Genomic DNA, 12,602 nt, shown 5'->3' with positions numbered 1-12,602 from the left:
ATGTAGATTGTCTTCATAGCTACATCCCATTGAAAAAGAATCTAATTTTTAAGAATCTCCGTCACATACTGTGGGAAGATGGAGCCAACGACAAAGTCGATTAACGTTGACGCTCTGCAGACTGCTCAAGAAACTACTTCTTCCTCCCCTTCTGATCTGTCAGCGATTGGAGTCCGTAATTTACGTTTTGATCACGTGTTGTGTGTAGCTGATATCACTGCGTAATTCACCCAGTCTCTTAATGGCACAATGTCATCGTCCCTTGTTCATAATGTGTAGCGGCACAGACCCTCCACCAACAATAACAATTTTCCCAATGCGGGTGGACGCAGGAACAGAGCCCATTCAATCGCTTCAGTAATCGTATTTATGGAATGGAAGATTTATTTGGTTTGGTGCGCAACTTTGGAAACTCACGTCCGACTGGATCCCTCTTCTTGCAGCCATGGATTTCATGGTCCTTGAAACGTGTCGACGTTGGGACAAGCAGTCCGAGTTCGCTACGTTTAGCACCAAGAATCAATCCTCCACTTTCACTGAGAATAACTAAAGAATATTGTGAATGTCCAGCCTCATCAAAGTCTAAAATTATTAAAGTGGTGATTTTGTGGACGCGGTGTTGCGCGTTGTTCTCCCTCTCCTGACAATCTGCATCCTGTATCGGCTTCTGGTCTTCCCGAAACTCAATCTGATTGCCAAAACAATCGTCAGCTTGAATATGGTGTTTGTTCACTACTGGCTGCATCGTGTTTGCAGCCCGAATCCTTTGATCCAGGGACGCTATAACTAATCTGATACTTCTCATGGTGCTTGAAGTTGTAATTCACGGAGGAGGTGAAGGCTTAGACTAGGCACGCACCGAACGTAATTTCGATTATGTTAAAAGTCTACAGAGGGAGCGGAATTGATAAATGTTGAGGAAAATGTGATGTTTCAATCCATAATATTATTTTGCACAAACATCCAAACATCCTATGATGTTGATTTTCTGCACTTTGGCACTGTACATCTATTCAATGTAAAATTCCAAATCGTGTATTTTGTTCACACAGATGGGGCAAGGCATAGTTTGATTTAGTATTTAACTGTAACATGTGTTCAGTGTAGTGGGTTTATCATAACATCATATGAAGGAGGAGCAGAATTAGTCCACTTGGCCCATCGTATCTTCCCCTCTATTTAATTACTGTTTATTAAAATATCCTTTCAGCCCCAATCTGCTGCATTTCCCAATAGTCTTCCATTCCGTGACCAATCAAGAATCTATCAAACCTTGCCTTAAATATCATAAAGACTTGTCCTCCACAGCTTTCTGTGCCAAGGAATTCGACAGCTTTAAAAGGGCGCCTCTTATATGAATCCCGACTTGGACAATCCCACCATAGGAAACATCCCCACTATATCCATTCTGTCAAGCACGCTTACCATTCCACTTCCAGTTCAATTTCAATTTACTGTCATTCTATCTTATACAAGCGAAACGCCAGACGAAACAACCAATCTCAGGACCAACGTCTGAAACATAGCGTATAACTCAAGTGCACAACACATTTATTAACATTAGTACAATTAAATTTACAAGTAATAAGATGCTTTTCCGACAGAATTTGAAAAGTGAGCAGTGTAACGACACTGGAGCTTCACACCTGATGAGTCCTCGGTGTGGCGTGGTATTCGGTATCCTCACGGCCTGGGAGAAGGAGTTTTTCCTCATCCTAACAGTCATTGTCATAATGCTACGGTATCTCTTGCCTCATGACGGGGAGACAAAGAATTGTTGGGCGTGTATCAGCACCCTTGACAATGCCAAGTGGAAAATTGCACTGTATTGTGAAAATTGAAACGCATGAAAAGAAACCATCAGTTGATTAACATGAGATGGATGGAAAAGCTTAAATCAATATTGTACTGTGCTGTAGTTTTTCTATGTTTCTGGATCAATATTCCCGTTGCTGAAAAAATGCTGCTTCTCCTTTCCATTGATTAATGTGATCACGTCATTGTTATCGAAACACGCCTGTGAAGTGAACATGATCTTTCGCAAATGAGATTTAAGTCGGCTGTGTTTATGTTTGTTCACTTTAACTTGCCTATTTTAATTGTGTTGCAAACTGGATGTCCCAATGGATATTCAGAGGTGTATAAAAACACAGTGAATGTGTCAAAGAGTCATTTGCAATTAAGGAGTTTGCGAATGGCGTAAAGTGGCAGATACCTGTACGTATGTAAAATGAGGGGCACTTATTACGATGTGGAGAAGGTTTTGTACGTATTCATTGCAATCATTGGAGTTCCTGGTAAGTCACTTTATAACATGGATTCTGTTGTGCTATGGGAGAATCTGTGATGTTTATTCATATCACATTACGCCTCCTTTAAGGTCTCAGTCAATTGGCCGCCTTCAGAAAGTAAAATAGCAAAATAGCACTTACATTCAGTTAAGGGAATTACACACAGGACTGTAATTACCGAGAACTCGGCAGACATCGGTATGGTTGCTTGAAGTTTCGGCATTTTTTTCCGGTAGAAATCGATCGAGCACAGTTTTATTAAGCACGTTTTCCTGAATAATTGGAACAAAATCCAATTGTTAATATCCCTTACAGTCCAGAGACGGGTGTCAAATGGTTGCAAATATCAAGAACACTTCAATGATATCTGTGCAGCTGAGTGCTAAAAAATCATTAAACATGATTTCGAGTACGAGTACACCACAAGAAACAGTGTGTTAGGATGGCTCTCAGTGTTCAACACCAACGAATGACCATACACAATTGGGTGAAGCAGATCACACCAGCATGGTGGGTACTCATGGTCCGTTATCACAGCAAATGGTACTCAGTGTCCGCCATCAAAAGCATCAGAACATCTTACACTTGTCAGTACACATTGTGAATTATAATATTGTAAGTTTGCGATTGAAGAAGCGGAACATTACCCGTAAAGCCAATAATTCTTTACAACAGAGAGAACGCCTTGGTCCTCGGCTCTGCTCTTTCAGGTATTATTTCGTTCACTCCTGTAGACTGGTGATGTTGTGAGGGGCTGAGTTGCCGATAAACGACCTGTGAACTTGTTCATGTCCGGACGTTCTGTATTTCACTCGTTTGCCCATTGTTTCATGGACCCCGATGGACCCCGTCCACCACGGCAGTTCACAGGGCCGCTCACAGTGATCGCCCATCAGTGTGGTTCTGCTGACCTACCGACCTGAACGAGCAAGGGACTCAAATCTCAAGCGTTGCGGGACAAGAATCAAGCTTATCTTTTCCGTTTAGAAAATTCAGGAATCGCCGCTGGCAGCGGCAATAGTAGTGAATATCTGATTGCGTTTTAAAAAGTGCCTTGGAGAGGTTATTAGCATATTTGAAATTTTGAAACTACAGGTCGCCTTCCCGTATTTCTCGTTCCCTCCGGCCTTTCAATCCATACCTTCCTCCTTCTACTGTAACCTAAATTCTGCCGTGTGCAGTGCGAGGACGTTGGTGTTATCCGTATTTAATCACACACATTTGCTGTAATTGCTCAGATTACAGTTTTACTGTATGTCCAATATCTCACCGTCTCTCTTTCTGCAGTGAATGTTTTGGCGATGGTAATCCTATCTCGGGGAAAGTGCGGCCTCTCCAGCTGCACCAGTCGCTACCTGGTGGCCATGTCAGCGGCAGATCTGTTGGTTATTTTTACTCAGGCTGTTTTGGACCGGATCAATTATCATTATTTCCCATTGAATTTCCTGGATATTACCACTGTGTGCCGTGTGGTCATCGTGCTGAAACGTGCATCCGTAGAATGTTCAGTTTGGTTCACCGTCACCTTCACTTTCGATCGATATGTTGCCATATGTTGTGATAATTTCCGGACAAAGTATTGCACCGGGAAAACTGCGGCGACGGTTCTAGCCACTGCCGGTATTCTTCTCTGTCTGAAAGATGTACCCCTGTATTTTGCATATGAACCTGGAGAACGTTATGACGGTGTAGAGTGGTTCTGCATTACGAAACGTAGTTACTATGCAGATCCACTTTGGGTGGGATTTAATTGGTTTGACACCATTTTAACTCCACTAATTCCTTTTGCAGTAATTTTGCTGCTGAACGCTCTGACAGTCAGACACATTTTAGAAGCCAGTCGTGTTCGTAAGGGCCTAAGGGGTGAACGAAGTGCGGAGAATCGCAGTGACCCTGAGATGGAGAGCAGGAGGAGGTCTGTGATTTTACTTTTCACCATCTCCGGTAGTTTTATTATCCTGTGGCTGACGTACGTTTCAGACTTCATCTATTACAACATTAGAGGAACCAGTCAGAACGATTCTGAATATATATTTCAGCAAGTCGGATATTTACTGCAGAATTTCAGCTGCTGCACAAATACACTTATTTACGCAGTGACACAATGCAAGTTCCGAGAGCAACTAAAGACTGCTGTGAAATATCCCGCCACAGCAATGACTAAAACTATGAAAGCAGGGATTTTGCAATCGCGGTGTTGTGTTTTCCTCTCCCTGTCCTGACGGTTAGTGATCTCCCGTCGGCATCTGAGCATCCCCACCCTCAATCTCATTGTTGACACCACTGTCGATTGGAGTAGTGTGTTCATCCACTATTCCTGTGTTTCATGTGAGCCCCTATGAGCGTGTTTATCAATTTACCAGATCTCCTGTGGAGCCGTCCAAATATTCAGCTTCAACGATCTTCTAGATTTACACTAATTTCACTCGGTTATTAGAAACTGATCTCCGGCATCTCTGCCTCTACCTTCGCTTTCTGCTTCTGAAATAAATGTCGTTTATCCTTTTCCAAAGCTTGATATCACCGCTCATTTATTGAGGTAGCCACAAGTTTCCAAATCTTCATGTGGAGCATAAGCTTCTCAAGCTGAAATAGGTCCGAGTACATTTAAGAAAGATCTACTTAAATGATTCCCATATTTTAACTGACAATTTAAACTTTGCTGAATTCCAGTTGCGTTCTGATAATCTGCCTTCGTGAGCTTGATATTTCTTTCTTTTAAAATGCATCTGGGGAAATGTAATATGAACAAGAGAATGATATTCAGTATGAATATGGCATCAACCGTAATGTGCATGGTTCTTTGTTTGGCAATCTCTTACTATCGTACAGCACTTCAAAAATCTTTGTATATATAGATTTATTTTTCTCCGTTTGTGATACGTGCAGATCACTTTTTTCATTGCTCTCCCGGACCTGAGGTGCATCGGCCAGAAAACTTATCGTTAATTTGACTTATTTTTTTCGAGGCGGAGTTGCTAGCTCGACGCTGAATCTAGAACGAATAGATAGCGTGCAAGGACCTGACCAAGTTCGAACTCAACTCGAAATCCGGTTCTGCTGGCAATACATCAGCGGCTGAAGAGATCAATATGTTGCTTCTGTTCATTCATATGTAGAATTTATCCCTGTGGAAGAAGGTGTGAAGTTAGATGGCTCTTTCCCCTATAGTAAGCCAAGAAGTGCTCCGAGTGAAAATTTGTGAATGGACCGTCATTACGTCACATATTCTGTGATATGTTGCATTCACAATATCACCATGAAAAAGATAAAGTCTAATATGCAAGATATTAGAAGGGATGGGAAGACAAAGTAAGTATAGTTTTATTTTTACAAGTAGAAAAACAGTTGCAGCTTAGTATTCTTTGTTCCACTGAGTCTGCCTTACAAAGAAAAAGAGACACAGGAATCTGATATCCTGGGACCACAAGCACGAGACTCTGCTCGAGGAACTATGTGGGTCGGCAAGAGTCTGCAGAGAGAAATGGACAGCTGGCGATTAAGTTCGACATTCTTCAGGAGGTTCCTGGAAAATAGCCCCAATTAGGAGGTGAGCGGAAAATGTGTAGTGAGATCCAGGAGTCAGGTGTTGATCCATGTCAGCAGGGGTAATGTAATGCTCCAGAATTGGTGGCTGGGAATTAATTTTCCCCCTACTCATTCGCAATCACATGACTTGTCCAATCAGCCAGCTTCAATTTCCTGCTCCAACCTCTCCATTTGTCAAGCAACCTCACACTCATTTTACAAGTTCTACCATGTTGCTCTTTCCATGTCCGGAAGGCACCTTCCTTATTTGTTTTCGCGCTTCTTCGTCCTTTCCTATGACAGCGCGAACGGATTACCAGCGCCTACACTTCCCTGTGCTTACCATTCTTTCCAATCTTCTTCCGTCCACCACTTTTCCCTTCATTTATTTGTATTGAGAATCAAACTGGTTCTTTTTCGGGGCATGGACCATAAACACCGAAAGCCCACTTCCCTGCGCTGATACTGTCTGCTGATATTGGTCACCTGGGATTCAAGTGCAACCCGTCCTTTTTGTACAGGTCACACCTGCCCCAAAAGAGGTCCCAATGATCCAGAAATCTGAATCCCTGCCCCCTGCTCCAATCTGTCAGCCACGCATTTATCCTCCACCTCATCCTATTCCTATTCTCGCTGTGCTATTTTCGGAAAGGAGAAAGTATGTGTCTGAGGCCAGTTTTCTGTGCTCGGTGTTAGGTGTGGTGGGGGGAGGGGTGGTCCTGGAGTCTCCCAGCCTCCCCGACGTCTATATCTGTACCAGGTGTGTCGAGCTGCAGCTCCTGAGGGACCGAGTTAGGGAACTGGAGATGCAGCTCGATGACCTTCGCCTGGTCAGGGAGAGTGAGGAGGTGATAGGGAGGAGTTATATGCAGATGGTCACACCAGGGCCATGGGGGACAGAGAAATGGGTCACAGTCAGGAGAGGGAAGGGAAAGAGTCAGGTACTAGAGAGTACCCCAGTGGCTGTACCCCTTGACAATAAGTACTCCTGCTTGAGTACTGTTGGGGGGGGGGGGGAACAATCTACCTGGGGGAAGCGACAGTAGCCGTGCCTCTGACAGAGTCTGGCCCTGTAGCTCAGAAGGGTAGGGAAAGGAAGAGGAAGGCAGTAGTGATAGTGGTCTCTATAGTTAGGGGGTCAGACAGGCGATTCTGTGGATGCAGGAAAGAAGCACGGATGGTAGTTTGCCTCCCAGGTGCCAGGGTCTGGAATGTTTCGGATCGTGTCCAAGACATCCTGTAGTGGGAGGGAGAACAGCCAGAGGTCGTGGTACATATTGGCACCAATGACATAGGTAGAAATAGGGAAGAGGTCCTGAAAAAACGACTCCAGGAAGTTAGGAAGGAAGTTGAGAAGTAGGACTGAAAAGGTAAGTATCTTTGTGCTTCTTATTTTGTGCTTTTCAGTATCACTGGTCTCTTTTATATATATGTTGATTTCGATCAACGACCCTCTTTTATGACCCCCTGAGTACAGTTATTATATTTCCCATCAATATTATCCTACCTCAAATCCACCTTTTACCTCCCCGGATATTCCTAGCATAAATAAACCTGGATCCACAGTAACTTGTCACATTCATTCTGGTCATGTTGTGAGCTTTATGCATACTGGAAAAGTATTTTTCACTGTTTCTCGGAGGCTTATGGGAATCGGTGGGAACCAGACCAGCTCATAGCCATCCCTGGAGCAACAAGCTACCTTTCTTCAGCCAATAAGTAAGAAAATATAGCTGCATTGTTTGAAATGGTGATTGCTAAGAAGTTAATTCTGCAAAAGTGGAAAATAGACTCTGCGCCTATGTATGATCTGTGGCTGAGAGAACTGGCAAATACTTTACATTTGGAGAGACTGAGACTATGTAATGGGGACAGAGGGGACATCTTTGAAAGGATATGGGGCCCTGTATTGGACTTTCTTACGGGGTGAGGACTGAGGTTTTTTGGTGTGATGCACCTCTGCTGTGTATGTTTACTTTTGCCTTTATATTATTCTCCCTTTTGCTGCTCAATATTTAATTTGATTTTGTTTAAGGTTGTGGTTTTTGTGTATGTGCTGTATTTTTTTTTGTTTGTTTGTGGAAAAACAGAATAAAAAATATTCAATTTTTTAAAACCTGTATTATAATCACGACAGTTATTTGACTAAGTCTCCGTAATTGCACAAGATTATAGCCCAGAGGCAAATTCATATTTTAAGTTTCCCACCCTTAAACACGATAAAACTAGCATTAATATAAACGCAAATTACCTCATCCATCCCATCGTTTTATTTCTCCCTCTTGTTCTTCTAGGACTATAGGACTATGGAGCCGTGAGGAAATGTTGCAGCTGTTAAAGACATTAGTTAAACCCCACTTGGAGTACTGTGTTCAGTTCGGGTCACCTCACTACAGGAAGTATGTGGATACTATAGAAAGAGTACAGAGAAGATTTACAAGGTTATTTGAGTTATTGACCAGTGGTGTGCATCAGGGATCTGTTCTGGGACCCCTACTCTTTGTGATTTTTATAAGTGACCTGGATGAGGAAGTGGAGGGAAGGGTTAGTGAATTTGCTGATGATAAAGGTCGGAGGTGTTGTGGATAGTGTGGAGGGCTGTCAGAGGTTACAGCAGGACATTAATAGGATGCAAAACTGGGCTGAGAAGTGGCAGATGGGGTTCAACCCAGATAAGAGTTTTCTTCGGCAGTTTAATGGGGGCACGACTGCACAAGCGCGTGTAAGTCGGACCGTGAGCAGCGTGTGTATTTAAAGAGAACAGTTAGACAGAGTGGGTGACATTCTAAATGGAGACGGAGTAGAGGGGGACAGAGTAGGAAGGCTTTATCTTGAGTGGCTTCGGTGAGCAGAGGCTGAGGACGAGCTTCACTCCAAGTGAGGTAAGGCCGGGTAAGTTCCTTTCAAAGGAGAAAGTTTCAAAAGTTGAGGCAGGTATTGGGTAGGTCTGCAGCATGTGGGAAATCAGGGATACTTCCAGTGTCCCTGACGACTATGTGTGCAGGAATTGTGACCAGCTGCAGCTTCTAGCAGACCGCATTGAGCGTCTGGAGCTGCGAGTGGATTCATACTGGAGCATCCGCGATGCTGAGGAAGTCGTGAATAGCACGTTCAGTGAGTTGGCCACACCACAGGTAAAGGCTACACAGGCAGAAAGGGAAGGGGTGGCCACTAGACAGCGTAGCAGTAGGCAGGTAGTGCAGGAGTCCCCTGAGGTCATCTCCCTCCTAAACAGACATACTGTTTTGGATACTGTTGGGGGAGATGTCTCATCAGGGGAAGGTAACCCCAGCCGAGTTCATTGCACCATGGGTGGCTCTGCGGCACAGGAGGGAAGGAAAAGGAGTAGGAGAGCTATAGTGATAGGGGATTCGATTGTAAGGGGAATGGGGAATAGATAGGTGTTTCTGCGGCCGCAAATGAGACTTCAGGATGGTATGTTGCCTCCCTGGTGCAAGGGTCAAGGATGTCTCTGAGCGGCTGCAGGACATTCTGGAATGGGAGGGTGAACAGCCAGTGGTCGTGGTGCGCATAGGTACCAACGATATAGGTAAAAAACGGGTTGAGGTCCTACAAGGTGAATTTAGGGAGTTAGGAGATAAACTAAAAAATAGGACCACAAAAGTAATAATCTCTGGATTACTACCAGTGCCACGTGCTAGTCAGAGTAGAAATAGGAGGATATTTCAGATAAATACATGGCTTGAAAAATGGTGCAAGGAGGAGGGATTCAAACTTCTGGGGCATTGGAACCAGTTCTGGGGGAGGTGGGACCGGTATAAACAGGACGGTCTGCACCTGGGCTGAACTGGAATCACTGTCCTAGGGGGAGCGTTTGCTTCTGCTGTTCAGGAGGATTTAAACTAATGTGGCAGGGGGATGGGAACAAGTGCAGAGAGACGGGGGTGTAAAATGAGGGTAGAAGCAAAAAGTAGTAAGGTGAAAAGTGGCAGGCAGGCAAATCCAGGGCAAAAAGCAAAAAGGGCCACTTTTCAACATAATTGTATAAGGGCTAAGAGTGTTGTAAAAACAAGCCTGAAGGCTTTGTGTGTTGATGCGAGGAGCATTCGTAACAAGGTGGATGAATTGAATGTGCAGGTAGTTATTAATGAATATGATATAATTGGGATCACAGAGACATGGCTCCAGGGTGACCAAGGATGGGAGCTCAACATCCAGGGATATTCAATATTCAGGAGGGATAGACAGGAAAGAAAAGGAGGTGGGGTAGCATTGCTGGTTAGAGAGGAGATTAACACAATAGAAAGGAAGGACATTAGCCTGGAGGATGTGGAATCGATGTGGATAGAGCTGCATAACACTAAGGGGCAGAAAACGCTGGTGGGAGTTGTGTACAGGCCACCTAACAGTAGTGGTGAGGTTGGGGATGGTATTAAACAGGAAATTAGAAATGTGTGCAATAAAGGAACAGTAGTTATAATGGGTGACTTCAATCTACATATAGATTGGGTGAACCAAATTGATAAGGGTGCTGAGGAAGAGGATTTCTTGGAATGTATGAGGGATGGTTTTCTGAACCAACATGTCGAGGAACCAATTAGAGAGCAGGCCGTTCTGGATTGGGTATTGAGCAATGAAGAAGGGTTAGTTAGCAATCTTGTCATGCGAGGCCCCTTGGGTAAGAGAGACCACAATAATGTGGAATTCTTCATTAAAATGGAGAGTGACATAGTTAATTCAGAAACAAAGGTTCTGAACTTAAAGAAGGGTAACTTTGAAGGTATGAGACGTAAATTAGCTAAGATAGACTGGCAAATGATACTTAACGGGTTGACGGTGGATATGCAATGGCAAGCATTTAAAGATCGCATGGATGAACTACAACAATTGTTCATCCCAGTTTGGCAAAAGAATAAACCAGGGAAGGTAGTGCACCCGTGGATGACAAGGGAAATTAGGGATAGTATCAGGTCCAAAGAAGAAACATATAAATTAGCAAAAAAAAAGCGGCACACCTGAGGACTGGGAGAAATCCAGAGACCAGCAGAGGAGGACAAAGGGCTTAATTAGGAAAGGGAAAAAAGATTATGAGAGAAAGCTGGCAGGGAACATAAAAACTGACTGTAAAAGCTTTTATAAATATGTGAAAAGAAAAAGATTGGTCAAGACAAATGTAGGTCCCTTACAGTCAGAAACAGGTGAATTGATCATAGAGAACAAAGACATGGCAGACCAATTGAATAACTACTTTGGTTCTGTCTTCACGAAAGACATAAATAATCTTCCGGAAATAGTAAGGGACCGAGGGTCTAGTGAGATGGAGAAACTGAGGGAAGTACATGTTAGTAGGGAAGTGGTGTTAGGTAAATTGAAGGGATTAAAGGCAGATAAATCCCCAGGGCCAGATGGTCTGCATCCCAGAGTGCTTAAGGAAGTAGCCGAAGAAATAGTGGATGCATTAGTGATAATTTTTCAAAACTCCTTTGATTCTGGATTAGTTCCTGAGGATTGGAGGGTGGCTAATGTAACCCCACTTTTTAAAAAAGGAAGGAGAGAAAAACCGGGGAATTATAGACCGGTTAGTCTGACATCAGTGGTGGGGAAAATGCTAGAGTCAGTTATCAAAGATGTGATAACAGCACATTTGGAAAGAGGTGAAATCATCGGACAAAGTCAGCATGGATTTGTGAAAGGAAAATCATGTCTGACGAATCTTATAGAATTTTTTGAAGATGTAACTAGTAGAGTGGATAGGGGAGAGCCAGTGGATGTGATATATTTAGATTTTCAAAAGGCTTTTGACAAGGTCCCACACAGATTAGTGTGCAAACTTAAAGCACACGGTATTGGGGGTATGGTATTGATGTGGATAGAGAATTGGTTGGCAGACAGGAAGCAAAGAGTGGGAGTAAACGGGACCTTTTCAGAATGGCAGGCAGTGACTAGTGGGGTACCGCAAGGCTCAGTGCTGGGACCCCAGTTGTTTACAATATATATTAATGATTTAGACGAGGGAATTAAATGCAGCATCTCCAAGTTTGTGGATGACACGAAGCTGGGCAGCGGTGTTAGCTGTGAGGAGGATGCTAAGAGGATGCAGGGTGACTTGGATAGGTTAAGTGAGTGGGCAAATTCATGGCAGATGCAATTTAATGTGGATAAATGTGAGGTTATCAACTTTGGTTGCAAGAACAGGAAAACAGATTATTATCTGAACGGTGGCCGATTAGGATAGGGGAGGTGTAACGAGACCTGGGTGTCATTGTACACCAGTCATTGAAGGTGGGCATGCAGGTACAGCAGGTGGTGAAAAAGGCGAATGGTACGTTGGCATTCATAACAAGAGGATTTGAGTACAGGAGCAGGGAGGTTCTACTGCAGTTGTACAAGGCCTTGGTGAGACCGCACCTAGAGTATTGTGTGCAGTTTTGGTCCCCTAATCTGAGGAAAGACATTCTTGCCATAGAGGGAATACAAAGAAGGTTCACCAGATTGATTCCTGGGATGGCAGGACTTTCATATGAAGAAAGACTGGATCGACTAGGCTTATACTCGCTGGAATTTAGAAGACTGAGGGGGTATCTTATTGAAACGTATAAAATTCTAAAGGGATTGGACAGGCTAAATGCAGGAAGATTGTTTCCGATGTTGGGGAAGTCTAGAACGAGGGGTCAAAGTTTAAGGATAAAGGGGAAGCCTTTTAGGACTGAGATGAGGAAAAGCTTCTTCACACAGAGAGTGGTGAATCTGTGGAATTCTCTGCCACAGGAAACAGTTGAGGCCGGTTCATTGGCTATATTTAAGAGGAAGTTAGATATGGCC

At 43.7% G+C, this 12,602-nt stretch overlaps 1 protein-coding gene across 1 annotated transcript; it reads left to right on the top strand.

Moving 5' to 3' along the window:
* The first annotated feature begins 3,592 nt into the window (after nt 1–3,592).
* LOC140721879 (probable G-protein coupled receptor 139) lies at nt 3,593–4,513 on the top strand. The gene has a single exon (XM_073036705.1). It carries the CDS (start codon nt 3,593–3,595, stop codon nt 4,511–4,513), a length of 921 nt encoding a protein of 306 aa, XP_072892806.1.
* Nucleotides 4,514–12,602: the final 8,089 nt, after the last annotated feature.

Source organism: Hemitrygon akajei, unplaced genomic scaffold, assembly GCF_048418815.1.
Source record: "Hemitrygon akajei unplaced genomic scaffold, sHemAka1.3 Scf000063, whole genome shotgun sequence".
NCBI lineage: Eukaryota > Metazoa > Chordata > Chondrichthyes > Myliobatiformes > Dasyatidae > Hemitrygon > Hemitrygon akajei.
Note: the sequence above shows the minus strand (reverse complement) of the source record. Positions and strands in the feature narration are given on the sequence as shown.